Here is a 19,003-nt window from a genome sequence, read left to right on the forward strand (position 1 = left end):
CTTAGTGGTACAATCCTTCTGCTGGGCTTCCACTCAGTTTTCTTCTACTCCAGTTTCATGGCATGGGGCCATCCAAGACTATGGTAAAAGACACTTGCTCATGATTACAGTGGGACTGAACCTACGATCTTGTGATTAAGAAGTCACCATTTAAACCATATAATAACTGCTTGTATTAACAGACCAATGATGAACATTTCATACTTAGGCACAAGACCATATATTGGGTCATCCCATAAATAGTGCAGCTTTTTCAAATGCATGAACTAAAAGTTGGAGGAGAATGGGATAAGCTACTTGCATCAACTTGCTATAAAAGCCGGTAGTAATTTTACCTTGTTCTTATTTTTAGTGCAAGTTTTGAAGAGTGCAGTTTGATTTTAACAGTTATTTTTTCAAAACTACAATGGAAGTGACAAAGGGGCATATTTGGCATATTTTGCTTTATAAGTTCAAAACAGGCAAGAATGGAATGGAATGGAAAGTGTAAGAAATATTAATGCAGTATATGAGAATCGGGCAATAAGCATAAGCCAATACAAACAGTGGTTCCAGAAATTCCAAGCCAGAAACTACAGCCTAGAAGACAAACCTCATCCTGGAAGGTCTTTTGAGCTCAATGAGGACATCCTACAAACACTGGTGGAACAAAATCCCATTGTAACTGTTGAGGAACTAGCAGGGAAGCTTGGATTTTGTCATTCAACCATTCATCAGACCTGCATGCCATCGGAAAAGTCAGCAAATTGGGTCAATGGGTTCAACACAAACTTTGCAAGCCTAATCACGCACAGAGTGTGAATGTGTGCCCTTCTTTGCTATCACATCTCATGAATGAACCTTTTTTTAGACTGAACAGTGACTAGTGACGAGAAACGGGTTCTCTATAAAAATGTCAAGCACCAAAGAGACTGGGTAGGGAAAGGAGAAACACTGACACCCCAGGCTAAAGGTCTTCACCCACATAAGGTGTTGTTATCTGTTTGGTGGGATATAAAAAGTTTAGTCCACTTTGAACTTTTAAACCCAAGCCAAATGATAAAGGAGATCTACTGCAAGTAGCTTGAGTGGCTTAAGTCAGCACTAGAAGAAAAATGACCATTTTTGATTTCAGGATGAATGGTGTTCTTCCTTCAGGATAATGCTCGGCCACATTCAGCAAGGATGACATTCCAAAGGCTGGAGCAGTTTGAATAGGAAATGATGCCCCACCCATCATATTTGCCAGGCATTGCCCCATCTGATTATCATTTATTCCACAGTCTTCAAAATCATTTGGACGGAAAAAACATGAATTCTGTAGATGAGGTCAGAACAGTACTGGAGGAGAATTTTTCATCATGGACAAGTGAATTTTGGAAGAGGGGCCTTGCAAGTCTATGAGATATATGGAAGAGTATTGTAGAAAATGAAGACGAATATATTTTAAATTAAAAAAGAACTTTATCTTAATTTTGAAAAACAAAAGTATAAAAAAAACCCATTATTTATGGGATGACCCAATATATTAGATTCAAATTTTGGTACAAGGCTAGCAATTTTTGGGGAAGCAGGTAAGTCAGAACATCAAGATAGACGAAATGCTGCTAAGCATTTTGCCTGGCACGCTAGTAATTCTACCAGCTCAACACCTTACAAAGGCCATATATATTGCAATGGGGTGCAGTTTATTATACTAACTACTTTTTGGCTGGCACTTATTTTTATAACACAGAAGACTAGAAAATATAGCTGACCTTGGTGGGATTTGAACATAGAACTAAAGAGATAATTAAAATCCACAAGGCGCAGGAGTGGCTGTGTGGTAAGTAGCTTGCTTACAAACCACATGGTTCCGGGTTCAGTCCCACTGCGTAGCATCTTGGGCAAGTGTCTTCTACTATAGCCTCGGGCCAACCAAAACCTTGTGAGTGGATTTGGTAGAGGGAAACTGAAAGAAGCCCATCGTATATATATATATGTGTGTGTGTGTGTATGTTTGTGTGTCTGTGTTTGTCCCCCTAGCATTGCTTGACAACTGATGCTAGTGTGTTTACGTCCCCATCACTTAGCGGTTCGGCAAAAGAGACCGATAGAATAAGTACTGGGCTTACAAAGAATAAGTCCTGGGGTCGATTTGCTTGACTAAAGGCGGTGCTCCAGCATGGCCGCAGTCAAATGACTGAAACAAGTAAAAGAGTAAAAGAGAGAGTAAGGCATTTTCACTGGCATTCTACTGATTCTGTCTATCTAATGATGATAATGATGAATTTGTAGTCAATTGACTCAGGAGGAGCCTGTATGTGATCATTCAGAATGCTAGATATAGTGAAATCTTCCTCAAATCACACTTTGCCATCTTAAAAAAAAAAGATAACTTTCGATAATGTAGTCCTAAATAGTGAAGGTGCATGGCTTAGTGGTTAGGGTATTCGACTCACAACCTTATAGCTGTGAGTTCAATTCCCAGTGATGCATTGTGTCCTTGAGAAAGACACTTTATTTTCAAAGGGCCAGCCTTGTAACATTCTGTGTCAAGCTGAATCTCCATGAGAATTGTGTTAAGGGTACGCATGTCTCTGGAGTGATCAGCCACTTGCATGTTAATTTAACGAGCAGGCTGTTTCATTGATCAGATCAAATTGGAACCCTTGTCATTGTAACCGATGGAGTGTCAGTACCAGTCCAAAATACACTGCCTAAAAAAAAATACAAGATGGGCATGGCTGGAAAACATTTGACCATAGACAATATCTGCTTGATCAGAGCTGACTTGAAGCAAAACAACTAGTTGTATTTTCCTGAACACTAAAGGGTGCAAAGTAGGCTCTGCTGGGATTTGAGAATGTAAGAGAGTATAATGAATGTGTTTAATCTATCAAGTGTAGCAAATAAACATTGAGTTTAGTTACAGAAAGACCTTCAATCCTTTAACATTTAAACCAGTCTTATCCAGCCCAAATATTCTACCTATTTTATGTTCAAACTAGCCAGATCTGGTCTCTGCCATCTACCATACAATATCATTCTAAAATCACAATCATTAAAATCTTGCAGCTACAATTTTTTATGATTAATTTAACACAATGTGAATAAGTATTACATTTGACTAAGACACAGTAAAAATAGGATTATAGACACAACATTAGATATTAACCAATGGAGGCAGTATTCCCAAATGGCAAACTTTATATCCTGCTTAATGTGAATGTATTATAGGAGTGTCATAATACTTCAGTATTCACTTTGGGAAAGTCTCTTATGCAAGCGTCTTACTTTTCCCTTAAAACCACAACTTTATGGTATTTTCACACATTTTTTTTTACTCAGGTATTAAGTCGTGTTGTTTAGTTCCTGATCAATCATATGGTAACTGAATCAATGATGAGTCTCCTTTATATACATGGCTTTGTGCCAAATTTCAGAAAACATTTTATCACACATTATATGTGGTCTCTTCTGAATTTACTATATTACTAGTTTACTGCTGTCTTCTGTGTAACCAAAAACTATCTGCACATGACTACAGTCATTAACCCAGAGCAGAGTTTAGTAAAGCATCATGAACAATTTTTTATACTGGTTATATGAGGCTGGTTTTAGGAACACAGCTTGCCAAAATACAGATATTACTGGACAACAATTACATCAGAAAACAGGAGTAGTTGCTATTTATTGACATGCTTTCCCACAACTTGTCTCTTTGATTGTGTTGCAGTCCCAGGTTAAGTGCAGACTAAAGTTAGCTTCAGGAACATTGGCAAGAGCCTACTACACTATCATTCTAGAGAGAGTTAGTGGAGGTTATGTGACAATTGCCTGGGAACAATTCTGAGCATTGATGAGGACACCAGAGTAGTGACTTTGAGAGGATTTTCAGGTTGGGGATTATAGACAATTTCCAAAAGTTCTTGGCCTAACAGTACAGCATGGAGGCCTAGCCTGTAGAGTTTCAAATAAACTCTACAGCCATAGTTATAGTGCAAGTGCCTGCAACTAGACCTGTCCCACATGCATGCCAAAGTCATCTGGTACCCACTTGTTTAGTGTCTGTACATTGCTGATTTGTGGGGTTATGTTGAAAAGCTGTATTAACGTATGGGAGAGATACAAATATCAGCCAAGATATTGTGAAAATTGACCCACTATGTTTTGTCAAGGATATATAGGTAATCTACCCTTGTCTGGTACTTACGATGGAGGAAGTTGTGACAAATACAGTTGAAAGACTGGATGATAAAACTTTTCCTCTAAGGCCAAATTGTTATCTTTAAGTACCTCTTGAAAAGGAAGGTGATGGTAAAGAGGAAAAGTTGCTCTCCAGTAAATTTTATTCAAGATGGGTGTGAGAGAAATGAGCTAAACTATGCAACTGTCAGCTGGCAACAAGAACTGAAAGAAGACAGTTGTCTATAATGCATAGGAACCTTGTGTATTTTGTGGTTTACCCTCCTTTCTATTTTGGTGATCCTTTCCTGTATTTATTTTGTTCTTTACTGTTACTACTATTTTTATCTATTAATGTGTTTTATTTTGGATATCTCATCTGTTTGCTTGATCTAAATACCTAATTAGGCAGTTATGGTGAAATTCATTTTGTCTTGGGCAAAATGCCTAACATTTTACATTCCAGAGTCAATTCTTACCTTTCACTCTGCTAGGAGTTGATAAAATAAGTAGCAATTAAATACTGAGGTTTATTTAATCCACAATACTTCAACTCCAAACTTCAAAGTTTTGTGTCAATCTCATAAATCATGTGGCACATGAAAAACATTCAAGTGAGGTTGTTGCCAGTGCCACTGGACTGACTCCTGTGCAGGTGGCACATAAAAAACACCACTTCAGCATGGCTGTTGCCAGTACCGCTTAACTGTCCCTTGTGCCGGTGGCACGTAAAAAAAAGCACCAACTTCACTCTCGGAGTGGTTGGCATTAGGAAGGGCATCCAGCTGTAGAAACTCTGCCAGACCAGATTGGAGCCTGGTGCAGCCATCTGGTTCGCCAGTCCTCAGTCAAATCGTCCAACCCATGCTAGCATGGAAAGCAGACGTTAAATGATGATGATGAAGAAGTAAGGTGGATAGCAAAATCTGTAGAATGAAGGACAAATGTAATACATTATTTTTAGTTGTCTTATTAAACGCTTTGTGTTCAAATCCTGTAGAGGTCAGTTTTATCTTCCATCCATCCAGGGTCAATAAAATAAAGTAACCAATGAATTACTATTTAGTGTCAATGTAATCAATTAGCTCCTCCCACAAAAATAAACCAATCATGCAATGTACCTATGTTAGCAGCAATTATTATAATTATGGTCAAATAGGCCAGAGTTTAAACCATGTGGTTGTAAGTTGGCAGCAAGCTGTTTGAAAGGGAATTTGTTTTGACATGTCAAGAAAGATAATACAGGGTTATGTGTGGGATGTTCCAAATTGCTTTATATCCTTGCCTGCAGGTTGGCAGGGTGTCGGGGGGGGGGAGATTCTTTCTGGTTTTCTTATTCTTTTTTGTTTCTTTTTTTCTTTATAGTTATTGCCAATTTCCCCTTTTTACTCAATGTATAAGGTTGTCCCAAAAGTTCGTAGAAAGTCTTGGAAAATAATGGTCTTTATTTTGAGGAATAATTTTTGTTGTTTTTGTTAGTACTTGGCGAGTAAAAATTCAATTTTCACAAGTGTTTACGAACTTTTGGGACAACCTAATATATTCCCTGACTAGTTTTTTTTTTATTATACTTTTTTTTTTATATTTCATTTTCCCACTGTCCTCAACATTTAGGATTTTTTTGGCCAATGAAAGATAATATGGTATTTAGATTAAACTTTTAACGAAGGCTTTATCTGATGTTAGAAATATCAAGGTAGGAGAGAAAGAGAGAGAGGGGTTTACAAAGCGTGAATAACGATCATTTTTGAGTTGCCTTTATAAACAACTCTTCAAACATTCTAGATACATTGACTCCATCGGCATAAACATTATACACACACACACAGAAGCATTAGTCGTTGAAGCAGCGGTAATAGACCAACCAGTAAGTGAAGATATGACACTTGAACTACAAAGTGAGGTTTCTATAGTCAGGAAAAGAGTAAATGGATAGTTTTTAAACAATTCAGAAATTATTTGCGGTCTGATAAACAGCATGAAACTAGTTATATAATTAATAATGCGGTCGTTCAAGTCAATTAACACCATTGAATCGCACTGGCTTTTAGAGAAAAAAAAAAAGAAAAAAGAATAAAACAAGAAAAAAAACTTTCGCTATGAACTTTAAAAAACAATACAAGAACATAGGTGCAGGAGTGGCTGTGTGGTAAGTAGCTTGTTTACCAACCACATGGTTCTGGGTTCATTCCCATTGCATGGCACCTTGGGCAAGTGTCTACTATAGCCTCAGGCCAACCAAAGCCTTGTGAGTGGATTTGGTAGACGGAAACTGAAAGAAGCCCATCGTATATATGTATATATATGTGTGTGTGTGTGTTTGTCCCCCCAACATCGCTTGACAACCGATGCTGGTGTGTTTACGTCCCTGTCACTTAGCAGTTCGGCAAAAAGAGACCGACAGAATAAGTACTAGGCTTCCAAAGAATAAATCCTGGGGTCGAGTTGCTCGACTAAAGGCGGTGCTCCAGCATGGCTGCAGTCAAATGACTGAAACAAGTAGAAGAGTAAAAAAGAGTAACATGGTCGGGGAAAAAGAAAACTAGACATGTCAAAAATATGCAGTCGAACTAAAAAAAAAAACTGTCTAAAACATCAGAAACAACGATAAGATAACATTTTCTCTTTTCTCCTTCTTTCCTATATCAATAGACACAATCTATGTATACACATGTCGAAATTCCTTGAATTTTAACCAATTTAAAATAAACAAAACTGTGGTCTAACTTTAAACAAAATCAACTTGATTTACTCTACTGTCAAAATTTTGACTTTTGTCTCAGGTTCTAAGCTGTGTCCAAGGTTAAGAAAATATCCAACTCTCTCGCTAACCCATAAAGTGCATTCGTATATACAAATAGAAATGAACCGCTTTACTAGACTGCGGGTATACGAGTTTTATTTTTCAAGCACAAGATCCAAATTTTGAACAAAGTGTAAAAGTTTCTACTACCATAACAAATGCTTCTACGTGTTACCAAGAAATTTATAGAGAGGGGAAAAAAGCTTCTAAGCAAACAATTCTAGACTTGTTTTTAAAAAGAATTCTACGAGTCCGTCTATGACTGCTTGTGAATCTGCAATCGCGTCTACAAATGATGGTGTGAATGAAAGTGATGCAGAAAACATTATAATAATGTTTTTTATTATAAATTATCTTGACACTTCTTACTTTACATAAAACTAGCAGTATCGCCCGGCGTTGCTCGGGTTTGTAAGGGAAATAACTATATAAGCATTTTGAGTTATAGCAAAAAAATGCATTAAAAATGGAATAAAAAATGATGGTAATTTTTTTTTAAATCGTTGACTCATCGTAGACATTTTTAGAGAGTTACTTCCCTTATATAATAGCAAAAAAATGGAAAAAATTATGGTAAATTTTTTTTAAAAACGTAGACTCATCGTAGACGCGCGCTAATACCCAGAAGGGCTCGATATGAATCACGACTATAAGATACCCGGTTTTGGTTAAACTGCACCGCAAAATGTGGGAGTAGTTAGGAATCTAAATCGTAGGAGACAGACACTCAGACAACTTCACTTTTATATATAAAGATATTCTTTACATTCTGTTGTTTTATTGCCATTTATTTACAAGTATCATATATTTTATAGGTAAAATATTTTTCTGAAAACGAATTACGATTTATAACATTGTTACTATGGGAAATTATTGCTCTGCTTTACGAGTGGTATCTGGGAACAAATTAACTCGTATATATCCACGCATTACTGTACATAACAAGGTGAACTTTTAACAATGGCCTCCTTAAAGAATCTATGACTATGTAAGAACAGAAGTGGAATAGAGATTGAGTGATCATTCTTTTCTCTAAAAATCGTTTAAGAGAAAAGCATAGGTGTGGCTGCATGATCACAAGCTTGCTTCCCAACCATGTGGTCTTACGTTCAAGTCCCACCGGGTGGCACCTTTAAATATGAGTGTGTGCGTGCGTATCTAAATATGTGTTTTTGTGTTATGTTTGTCTCTAGTCACCGCTTGACGGCCGATGTTGGTTTGCCTACGTCGCCCGCAGCTTGGCGGTTCGGCAAAAGACACACAATTAGTACCAGGCTTTACAAAAAAAAAATAAGTACTGGAGTAAATTTGTTCGACTAAACCCTTCAAGGCGGTACCCCAGTTTAGCCTCAGTCCAATGTCTGAAACAAGTAAAAGATAAACGATAATTGTTTTCTCTACAAAGTATTTTAACATTTCATGAGAGATGAAAGTCAAGTCGCCAACTCAGAGGTTTAACTAGTTTCTTAGTGAAGTTTCTCAAATTTCGAAGGGGAAGAGATGAAGAATTGTTATGGGTGACTGCGACAAAGAACAGTACACAATTTCATCCTGTCTCCATTATAAATTTGAAAAGCAGTGAGGAAACTACGTTAGCAGAGTTGAGCTAAAAATTTTCCCTGAATCATTTAAGACAAATATTATGACCACAATTCAAGGAAATACAATTATATATGTTGAATTTAAAAAGTGACCTCTTTGCGTTCGCTCGACGTGCTAAAAATAGTATCAAAATGTTTCTCTGTTCACACCTTACTCTAACTTGCAACTTCTTTATTGTTAATTTCTAGGAAGGCAGTGAGCTGGCAGAATCGTTAGCATGCCAGACAAAATACTTGGCAGCATTTCTTCCGTTCTGAGTTCAAATTCCGCCGAGGTCGACTTTGCCTAGGAGTCGATGTAATTCGGCGAGCCCACCTCCCAAAATTTCAGGCCTTGTGCCTGTAGTAGAAAGGATTATTAATTCTGAGGGAAAATTAACAAGATTTTCGCCATCAATATTCAAATATACACGAGGAAAGAAAATTTGAAAAAAGTCTGACGGTAGGAAGAATTAAAAAAAGATCCTCTAATGGTCTTTTAAAACGAAGGACATGAAGATAATGCCTGAGAAAAAATATACAAGACTTGATAGCCACGCTTGAAACAGCTTTGATCATAGCTGGCCTCAGATAGAACAAGAACTTGCTAGAAATGTCCTTCAAATCTTCCTCTAGTAACACCCGTTAGATAACGTGGTCCCTAGACAGAGTGGACACAAATGGAACAATTTTGACCATTGGTCAGCAGGATCAATGGTCGAAATTTTTAGTCCAAGCTGAACTTGGACTAAAACTCCAAAAATAATAACAACATGGACGTATATAAAAAGGATGCAAGTAAAACAAAAAAGGACAACTAAAAGTGAACCAATTTTGAATAACTTTGAAGGATATCTTGTTTTAACCGAAGTCAGACATGGTTAAAGGCGTTCCAGCCATGAGCATCCCGTTTTTATTCTGATATTGTATTATCTAGGACTACATTATGTAATAAAACCTACACTTTTAAGACAGTAGGAAGCGGTAGTATAAGGGAAATGTGGCTGTTATTTCTAACAGGTCAAGCGACCACATCGAAGTTCCCTCATGTTTTAATTACTCCACCCAATCGAGATGCAACCTCATCTGCGCACGTTTTATCTAATAAAGCATCGGCCTTTGTTTAGTAGATACACCGTAACTTCTCTGGGTTCAACTTAGCAGTTCATCCTTTCTGGGGATCGATAAAATACAACACCAGTGATATACTGAGGGCAAGTTAACCGACTACAACCATACCTAACAAAAGGTTTGTGTCTGTATCAAAAATCAAAATTTTGCAAGCATCCCGTATTAAGCTATGTAATTAGACATAATGAGTTCAAATCCTTGTCGAGGTCGATTAACTTTCACCAGTTGAATACTGACCTTGATTTCATTGTCTTTAGCTATTTCCTGTCGCGAGAAAACAGGATAAGTTGTTTGTTCATAGACACACAAATAAACAATATAATTTCGTTTATGGATTTGGTTTGCAAGATTCTTTATTTGAGTTCGTGTGTTGAAGCATATTCTGTTGTCTGGAGAGAGTCATTTTCTTTTTGTAAGACGCAACGAAAATTGTAGGAAAATAAAAATAAGAAATAAGTGGAAATTTTACCGGTGAGTGTGTTAAATTATAAGTCACAAAAAGAAAATGACTATCCCCAGACACAACAGAATAAACAATAAAAACTATCAGTATAAACCAGCGATTTGTAACCTTTTTGTACTTCGGCGCCACTTTCAGTATTTTACAAACGAACCCTTCCCGTGATAAAAAAAAAAAAGAGATTATTTTAATCAAACAGGCGGCAAAAGTATACGATAGAAATAAGTATTAAACTTGAAAAAAAAGTTAAGTACTGGGGTCGATTCTTGACTAAAAATTCAAGGCGGTGCCCCAGCATGGCCACAGTCTAATAACTGAAACAAGATAAAAATCCATATTTTCTTATTTTCTATCCAGTATGTGTCGTCCTGCTAAATTTGAAAGATTACCGAACAAGGTGAATATTGGATCTTCACGCTAGATCAGCGATGGTTTCTGCTCACTGATAAAAATGATCTGTTTATCAACTAATCCCGACAAAATTGTTTTTGAAACTATGTTTTGGATATAAATATTGTACCACGTTTAAATATTTTATCTCAAAGAAAATTCATAATCCTTTGCCCATCGCTACGTTCCCAGTTCAAATTCCACCGAGGTCGACTTTGCCTTTCATCATTTCGAGATCGATAAAGTTAAGTACCAGTTGAAAATCGGTGTAATTGATTTACGCCCTCCCGAAAATTTGCTGGCCTTGAGCCAAAATTTGAAACCAATAATTTATGGCCTAGAATTGACCTTTACCTTGTGTGTGAAATTGGGCAGATGGAAACTGTATAAAGCCAGTCAGGTGGATTGTACCCGTCATTCAAAAGGTACAGGTTTGATATATACTGTGATATGCTAGCTAGTTCTGCCTGATAATTACGTGAAGGGTACATGCGACTAGAATGTTGGAATGAAGACCCACCGCCATCATCCAACTGACATTTTAAAGGACAACAGGGAACAATTTGAGGGCGATTTGGTTGCTATTTCCTCCAAGGTGAGCTTACCATTAAGAGAATCCCTTATAATTAGGTCGTAGGTTCAATGTACATTGCCACAGCTAAACTACAAGCTATCCATTACATAGAGTCCCAGTGAACCTTTGAAAAAGAAAATACTTAGTTCTCGCAAATTTATATGGGAAGGATATAGAGAAATGATCCAGTGCACTACAAGTATTATTTTATGAACACTGAAAAGGTTAAGTCAACATGCAGCGGGATTGAACTTGAAACAAAATAACATTACAGGTATCGCATCTGACGGTCAGAATCTAGGTCAGCTACGAAGCACCTCTGTTGCCCCGCTCAACCCAAACTTTGGTGAGTGAGTGTGTGTGTGTGTGTGTGTGTGTAATGGAAACTGGAATTCCGGACTTCAGTAGAATTTAAAAAATTCTTCCCAGGTGCAAATTTTGACACCTGATTCCAAGACATGTCCTGAAAACATGGCAAACACTAAATATATATATATATTGCCCTCAATAAGAGATTAATGTTGCCTGATAAAACGAAAAAAAAAACAAAATTGATATTGGCGGGAATTGAACTCTAAACCTAAAGTGAAAAGAAAAAAAAAAAAAATATGTAGTCTCCCCAAAATGATAGTAGTTTGCTGAGTTAGTTGTAATTTCTCTACCCAGCCATGTCAATCTTGTAACTTATCTGAGCTTGCTAAGTAGGTGTGCTAAATATATGTCTTCTATGAAGCCTCTATATGAGAAAGTGTGGGCCTGTAGAGGAGGGCTGTAATTCGTAGCTTATTATGCTGAAATCATCTCAAATTTCTGCCCTTCCTTGTTGATTGAGAAAAGGGGGGAATAATAAACATTGCAATTGATTGTGTTGAGTGAGAGAAAGAGAACGAGTGAGAAAGGAGAGATGACCACCTAAGTAAATGCTTCACATTATCTACACTTGTGTGAGTTCAAATTTCATTGAGGCGGATAAAAATAAATACTAGTAATGTACTAAGGTTAGTTAGTTGTATCGACGGCTACTGAAACTCGTAAAAAAAAAAAAAAACTTTGTTATGTACAATACAAGGAATGTTAAATGTATAAATTAGGTTAGAGTTCGTTGAAGAAAGACGTGTGCAGGAAGTGGGGAGACTGTTGGAGAAATTAACGAAGAGAGAGGGGTGAATGGAGAGGAAGACAAGTAGAGAGAGATTAATAAAAAGTTGGTGAATGAAGAGAGGGGAAAGGGAAATGCAGACAGATTATTCACAAAACAGAGGGAGAATAAAATTAGACTTAGAAAATGAAGGAAAAAAGAGAGACTTCGTGGATGAAAGGAGAAAGAGAACGGAGTAGGTGAAAGGGGAAAGAATAAGCTGAGTGTAGGTAGAGAGCAAGAACATAGATTGGTGAAAGGAGAGAAAGAATAAAGGTTAGAGTGCGTAAGAGGAGAGAAACAGACAGGCAGGGAAATGCAAGAGAGGGATATGTAGAGAGAATAAACAAAGAAGGTGAATAAGGAGAGAATAAAGGCAGGGTAGGTGGGGGAAGAGAGAATAAACGAAGAAAATAGAGAATAGTGTATGTGTGAGTAGAAATAGAGAATGGAGAGAATAACTCGGGGGTGGGTAAACAGAGGAAGAATGTAGAGTGATTAGATCCAAAGTGTTGGTGGGGGATGTGAATAAAAGTGGAGCCTACAAAGAGATGGAAGACAAACAAATTTGTGTGTGCGTGTAGGAAAGCAGAGAGGAACAGATTAAAGGTATAAGACAAAACTGAAGGAAAGAAAGAGAGTAGAGGGAAAGGGGGGGGGGGAATCATCAAGTCTGTGAACTTCGCCAAGTTCTTTCTGAAGAACAGGCATAAGAAAGTAAGAGGAATGAAGAATCAACGAAAGATAGTGATGAGGCCAGCATCTGTTTTCTTCACTTGTAAAAAGCAGATGAAAAGCAAGGAGGAGGTGAGGTAATTAAGCACGGTAGAAAACAGAAGTGAGATGAGAGATAAAGAAAGAAAGAGAGAGAGGAAAGGAGGAAGAGTTAGACGAAAGACGGAATGAAACTGTAATGGAGATGTACAGAGAGAGAGAGAGGGAGGGAGGGAGGGACGGGATGAAAGGAATTAACTACATGTATACAGAAATAGCGAGGAGCAAACATTACTAAGGATGTTCCTGATAGAATGGTAGAGGAGGAGGATAGTGGTATAGATGGGAGAAATAAAGGTAAAATATGGGGAGAAAGAGAGAGAGAGAGGAAGAGAAAAGCACTAGAGAAAAGTAGGAGTGAAATCTGCGAATACACGCAGAGAGGAGGAGGAGGAGGGGCGAGAGCAACTATGTATCGTCTGCTAGAATAGCAAGATGGGAGTAGCAATAGTAAAGGAGGGAGACGAACGATAGAGGAGGAAGGAGAGAGAGAGAGAGAGAGAAAAGGAAAGAGTATGGAAAAAAACTAAGAGCACAGTGGAAGGGGAATACAAAGAAAGCGTGTAGAAAGCTAGGAGCACAGTGGGAGAAGAGAGGAAGAGTATGAGGAGCGTGGGAAGCTAAAGATCGTCTGCTACGGAAACATTGATGTGAACAGATGTAGGAGTCGATACAACAGTTTTTGGAAAGAGGATAATGGTAGCAGACGACACCCGACTGACAGGCTGTAATGGATAAGTGATGTCTGTAGTGGCCACAGTTACTGATGTATGGGGCTGGACACTGATGACGAACGACACTACCACACACTACAGATGGTCACTGTACGCCGACTGTACTATTAGTAACTGATAACCACCGTTTAAATGGCCGTATTAGATACAGATGTCCAATGACTGACTGCGCTATTGGATAAAAGATGATCAGCAACTAAACACTGTTTTTGGACACGGATAGCTACCAACTGGGGTTCTGCACTGGACATATAAAAAAAAAAAAAAACATGACCACCAATTGATGATCTATTTGATATAACCAGTGGTTATATTAGACACGGATGACCAGCGACTGAATACCATTCAAAACAAATGACCGCCGATGTCTGTAGTGAACATGACCACCAAACTGACTGCTATCTTTGGTGCAGATGACCACGAAATGGGGGACCGCTGATGGCCGTATTGACATGACTGACCACCGACAATGATCAATGACTAATGATGGATGTAGTGGACATAGAAGATTAGGTACTAAGTTCCATTGATAATGGTGTGGCCGTGGCACCATCAGGGGTCGCAGTGCTCAGATGATAGTTATGGTGTTAGCGGTAGCCGATGCAGTAAATATTCAGTAACCGCAATATAATGGTGGTAGTAGTTAGTAAAGGATGTTATAGTATTACTGTAGCAACTACAATACTACAAAGACTATATAGTAAAAGTAGTATTAGGTTAGTAGTTACAGCACTATTACTACCAGTAGTAGTAATAGTAGTAGTGCTGGTGTCGTAGTAACGGCTATACACTAGAGGAGGAGGAGGAGCAAGTGAACGAGGGTGTCTTTCTGTAATAGTTCAACGTGCTAAAAATAGCAGTCAAATATCACTGAAAACCACACTGTACGGGGTTTTTTTTTTATCTTTTAAGAAAGAAAAAAAAACACTGAATGATGAGAGATCTTTCATGGGTTCCCTTGTACATAGGTAAAAGACAGGCTAGTAACGGCTGGACTGGAATGTGCTTTGATCAAATGTCTGCTCAACCAGGATTTGGCCTGGGGCTAATCGGCAACCATGTAAAAGAATGTCAACATGTCAGTAACGCATCATATATATACATACATATATATATATATACATACATGTGTATATATATATATATTATGCGTATGTTCTGCCCAGTCATATAAATAAACTGATTACATGGTTTCCCTCCAGTTTCTCTACAACCCCGCCACCACCTTCTACTTATCAAACCGCTAAACCTCTCTCTCAACACCATATTTGGACACTGTGTGAGAGTATACAAGATGTGTGTGTGTGCGTGTATACAGCCGCATTAGTGTGTCTGCCTCACAATTTGCGTGTTTGCTTAAAAGGCGCTGTAATATGTATGTGTGTGTGTGTGTATGTGTGAGAGATATGTGTATGCGTACACACATACATAGATAGTACGTACACACACATGCATTTGAGAGAGAGGGGGGGTTGTTAGATCTTAAGAAGTATAAATTATTCAATGCGACAATATTTCTAATAAATTATATTTACAACGAAAAAATAGTTGTTCCCACCATTTTAAAAGTACATAAACAAAATATATTCACATAAAATCTCTTAGCACCTTTGAAAGATAACTTTTTAAAAATTTTTTTGGGGGGTTTTGGAAATGAAAAATATTTTTTATTTCAATTATTCCAGTAACGTAAGAAAGAAAAGTTTTGAAGTTAAAAACTTAAAGGCCTACACACACACAGACACACACATTAATTACTTGACATACCTACACAAATGTGCCCCACACATACAACTTTGGTTTCTTCATAACTTTCAGAAAAATGGGTATTTCTTGATGAAATTTTCTACATATACCTTTCAGGTGGTGTAGATTCCCCATTATATAGGAATTTAACGTGAAATATATTTTAGAGGGGGTAGTTGTGGAATGGGGGGGGGGAACGAGTTTCGGATAATTCATATGAATCGACTTTATTTCCTCATAACTTTCAGAGAAAAAAAAAAGGGGGGGGGTACTTTTCAATTACCCGTAAATCTAGAAACACTCCACACCTCTATATATTTATGTGTGAAATAAAACTTGAGAGTGGAGCAAAAAAAAAAACAACAAAAAAAACATACATATGTATTTAGGTTTATGAAGAATTATACATACATACATATATGTAAGTGTAACAGTTGCGTATATATATTAGAGAATGCATAGGTATGTATGTGTTTTCTTTACCACCATACACAGCCATACAGATTCATTTACAAGGAGAAGGAATTGATTTCCAGCCCTTCATGCCTATCTCAGAAACAATATATGGGTCGCATAGTGTATGAATTATACGTATGAGTAAAGAAAATGACTATATATATATACGAGCGTATATATAATGTTGAGTTATGTATATGTGTACAGTCGTCTCACCTTGTTATTGCATGTAATATTCGAAATGTAAACTTTGATCACCATGATGACTGGTTTCGGTCCCCGCACCGCTCCTTAGCTATCAAAGAGAAAATAAATCAACAGAGAAGCTTAAATACATATATATATATAACAGGATAAGAATGAGAGTGTGAGGATATGTGTGTGAGTGTGTGTGTATGTGTGCGAAAATACACATGTAACAGGAAAGAATGTGTATGCGTCTATGTATATGCGCATCCATGTGTGTATGGTTACAATGTATAGGTATGTGTATATGTGCGTGTATATATGTACACACACATATATATATATATATATATATATATATATATATATATGTATGTACACATACTTATATGCATGTAGGTACACACACACACACACACATATATATATATATATATATATATACACACATACTTATATCCATGTAGGTACACACACACACATATACATATATATATATACCTTTATATTAATGTTGAAAAAATATTTTATTAGAAACAAGAGCGTAAATAGTTAAAACATACATACATACATATACACACGTGTGTATACACGTCAATGTCTGCCTGTGTTTGGCAAACGGACAAATGCCAAAAGGGGTGAACCTTTGACATTTCAGACCACAACACAGAGATAGGGGCGAGGCGTAGGGGCGGTTTAATGCGAAGAAAAGTCAAGAAAGATACAAGCCGAGGAGGCATTTAGTGTCCTTTTTTTTTTTTTTTACAGTATCAACAGGCATGAGGCAATCTTACGGCATTTTAAGATATACGAGATAAATAAACCGATAGATATATACGGGTTCATAGACCGAAAGGTAAGACAGACACGACATTACATAAATTTAGATAATACAGGTAAATATAACAGACGTATACATACATGCACGCACGCACATATATATATAAAGACAGGGTGACTGGTAGTCTGTATGTCAATTTCTGCATGTAATACATTATTACAGTTGATGATTAAAATTTAATTAGTCTTAATTATTTTAAGATTTTCCTTTCACCCATTTTCTGAGTATTTGAAGATATATTGTGTCTGTGGTTTTATCGTACTACGCAACTTGGAAATGGTAGAGGCCCCTGTACACAAACACGCGCATATACATACATATATATATATATGTGTAGACTTAGACATTTTCACTTATTTTTTAGACGCTTTTCCCATTTATCACCATTTTTTTTTTTTTTACTTTTCTTATATGTATACATGTTCTTGAAAAAAAAATGTTTTCCCTTTCTCTTCAAGTGTCTATCTACATTCTCAAGACATATTTAAGGGTACAAAAAATTTTTTTTAATGAAAACTATATATATATATATACCTATACATACACATATATATATAGTGTAATAAATAAAATATATGCATACATACATACATACATATATGTACGTGTATATATATATATATATATATATAATCATTTATTTGTGAGAATGGAATACTGTCAGTAGAGCCGAACTGACAAATTTTGTTACTAATTAATTTAGCTTGTTTTAAATATAATATAATATATATATATATAATATATATATATATATATATATATATATATATAGTAGAATGAAGATAATGAATTTTGCATTTTTTATCATGTTTTTCTTTCCATTTTCGATGCTAACATACAAAACAACCATAAAAATTTTTTGCCCCCTTCTCCAAAGTAAACTTTTACTTGAAAATCTCATCTCGGGGTTTGTTTTCTTTCATTTAAATAAGTATTTTCTATCTTGGTTAATAACATTACATTTCTTTTTTCCAAGTCTGATGCATATTTTTCGTCTTTTCTCTCGCATTCTCTAACCGTTTGCCTGTCTCTCTCTCTCTCTGGCCACCCGTTTTAAAAGACTCACCTTGAAAAAAATGCTCCTCCGTCCGCCACTACCCCGGTATTGACATTAAACTGTTGTAATAATCAACAAGGTGGTGGAGTGGTGAAGTGAATGTGAGCATGACGTCACTGACATTTGTGCGTATGTTTCGGTGACGTCTACACATCTTGCCGTCCCCGGTTGCTCGTTGCTGGGGGTGAATATATAAACAACAAAATAACCAAACTGTTTGTTGTTGTTGCTGCTGCTACTACTGCTGCTGCCACTGCTGTAGTGTTTGTTGCTACTTCTGTTGTTTATTGCTGTTTTTGTTGCTGTGGTTATATTTCTTTACCTGAGTGCAACTTATCCTCCTCCACAACATCATCATCATTACATTTCAATTGACTATACAAGCATGTACAGTGTCCAAGGTTGTCGTTGGTTAGTTCCAGATCGGTTCTGATCGGCTTTAGCCATTCATGTGAGTCCAAATTTTGACTGTGGACAAGGTAAGTCCTGACGTTTGTGTTATCAACTGTTAATTAACTGTAAAACTATAATTAAGTTTCTTATCGTTTGGGATTACTGGGGACTTGACTTTAACAGGGGGGTGTAATATCACTGCTTCTGGAGGACAGGGTGTTGTCAGCAACACCAATGGGATGTGCCGTTGTGCCGTGAAGTTGTTAAAAGTGACGACACCACGACATTTGGAACAGTAATAAAATAAGTGATTTTGTAAAAGTTTGAAAAGATAATTAACTGGGGCTGCCCCAGGGTTAAGATATGTAACTTGGGGTGTTTTTAGTTTAAAATTTATTAACATGTGACTCTGCCTTAGTTTTAACTTGTGTATGATTGCTACAATTTAATTTTGTCACCTCACAGGTGACAGAATTATATTTGTAGGGGCTACAGGTTGGTTGTATCATAAATTAAGAGGTATTGCCTTGCGACACAATTTTCCTTTAATTTGTTGATAGATACTGTTGTTCGTAAAGTTATTTTTCATTTCTT

The 19,003-nt window shown here is 36.8% G+C and overlaps 2 protein-coding genes across 11 annotated transcripts in view; one reads left to right on the forward strand and one right to left on the reverse strand.

Moving 5' to 3' along the window:
- Positions 1–18,174, reverse strand: part of LOC115219728 (glutamic acid-rich protein) — a 144,539-nt gene extending 126,365 nt beyond the window's left edge. For 6 of the 8 annotated variants that reach the window (XM_036509733.1, XM_036509732.1, XM_036509729.1 and 3 more), the window contains exons 1-2: positions 18,026–18,174; positions 16,149–16,227 (exon numbers count right to left, since the gene is read on the reverse strand). In XM_036509733.1, the coding sequence (XP_036365626.1) occupies positions 16,149–16,193 (45 nt within the window). In that variant the 5' untranslated portion in view covers positions 16,194–16,227; positions 18,026–18,174. The remainder of the gene's footprint in view (positions 1–16,148; positions 16,228–18,025) is intronic. The other 2 variants (XM_036509731.1, XM_036509734.1) reach the window with 2 other exon arrangements.
- Positions 16,954–19,003, forward strand: part of LOC115219727 (lebercilin) — a 56,191-nt gene continuing 54,141 nt past the window's right edge. The window contains exon 1 of one of the 3 annotated variants that reach the window (XM_036509723.1): positions 16,954–16,974. The gene's annotated coding sequence lies outside the window, so the exon portion shown is untranslated. Of the gene's footprint in view, positions 16,975–18,212; positions 18,496–19,003 lie in introns of those variants that run through there. The other 2 variants (XM_036509726.1, XM_029789942.2) reach the window with 2 other exon arrangements.

This window comes from Octopus sinensis, linkage group LG15, assembly GCF_006345805.1.
Source record: "Octopus sinensis linkage group LG15, ASM634580v1, whole genome shotgun sequence".
Classification (NCBI taxonomy): domain Eukaryota; kingdom Metazoa; phylum Mollusca; class Cephalopoda; order Octopoda; family Octopodidae; genus Octopus; species Octopus sinensis.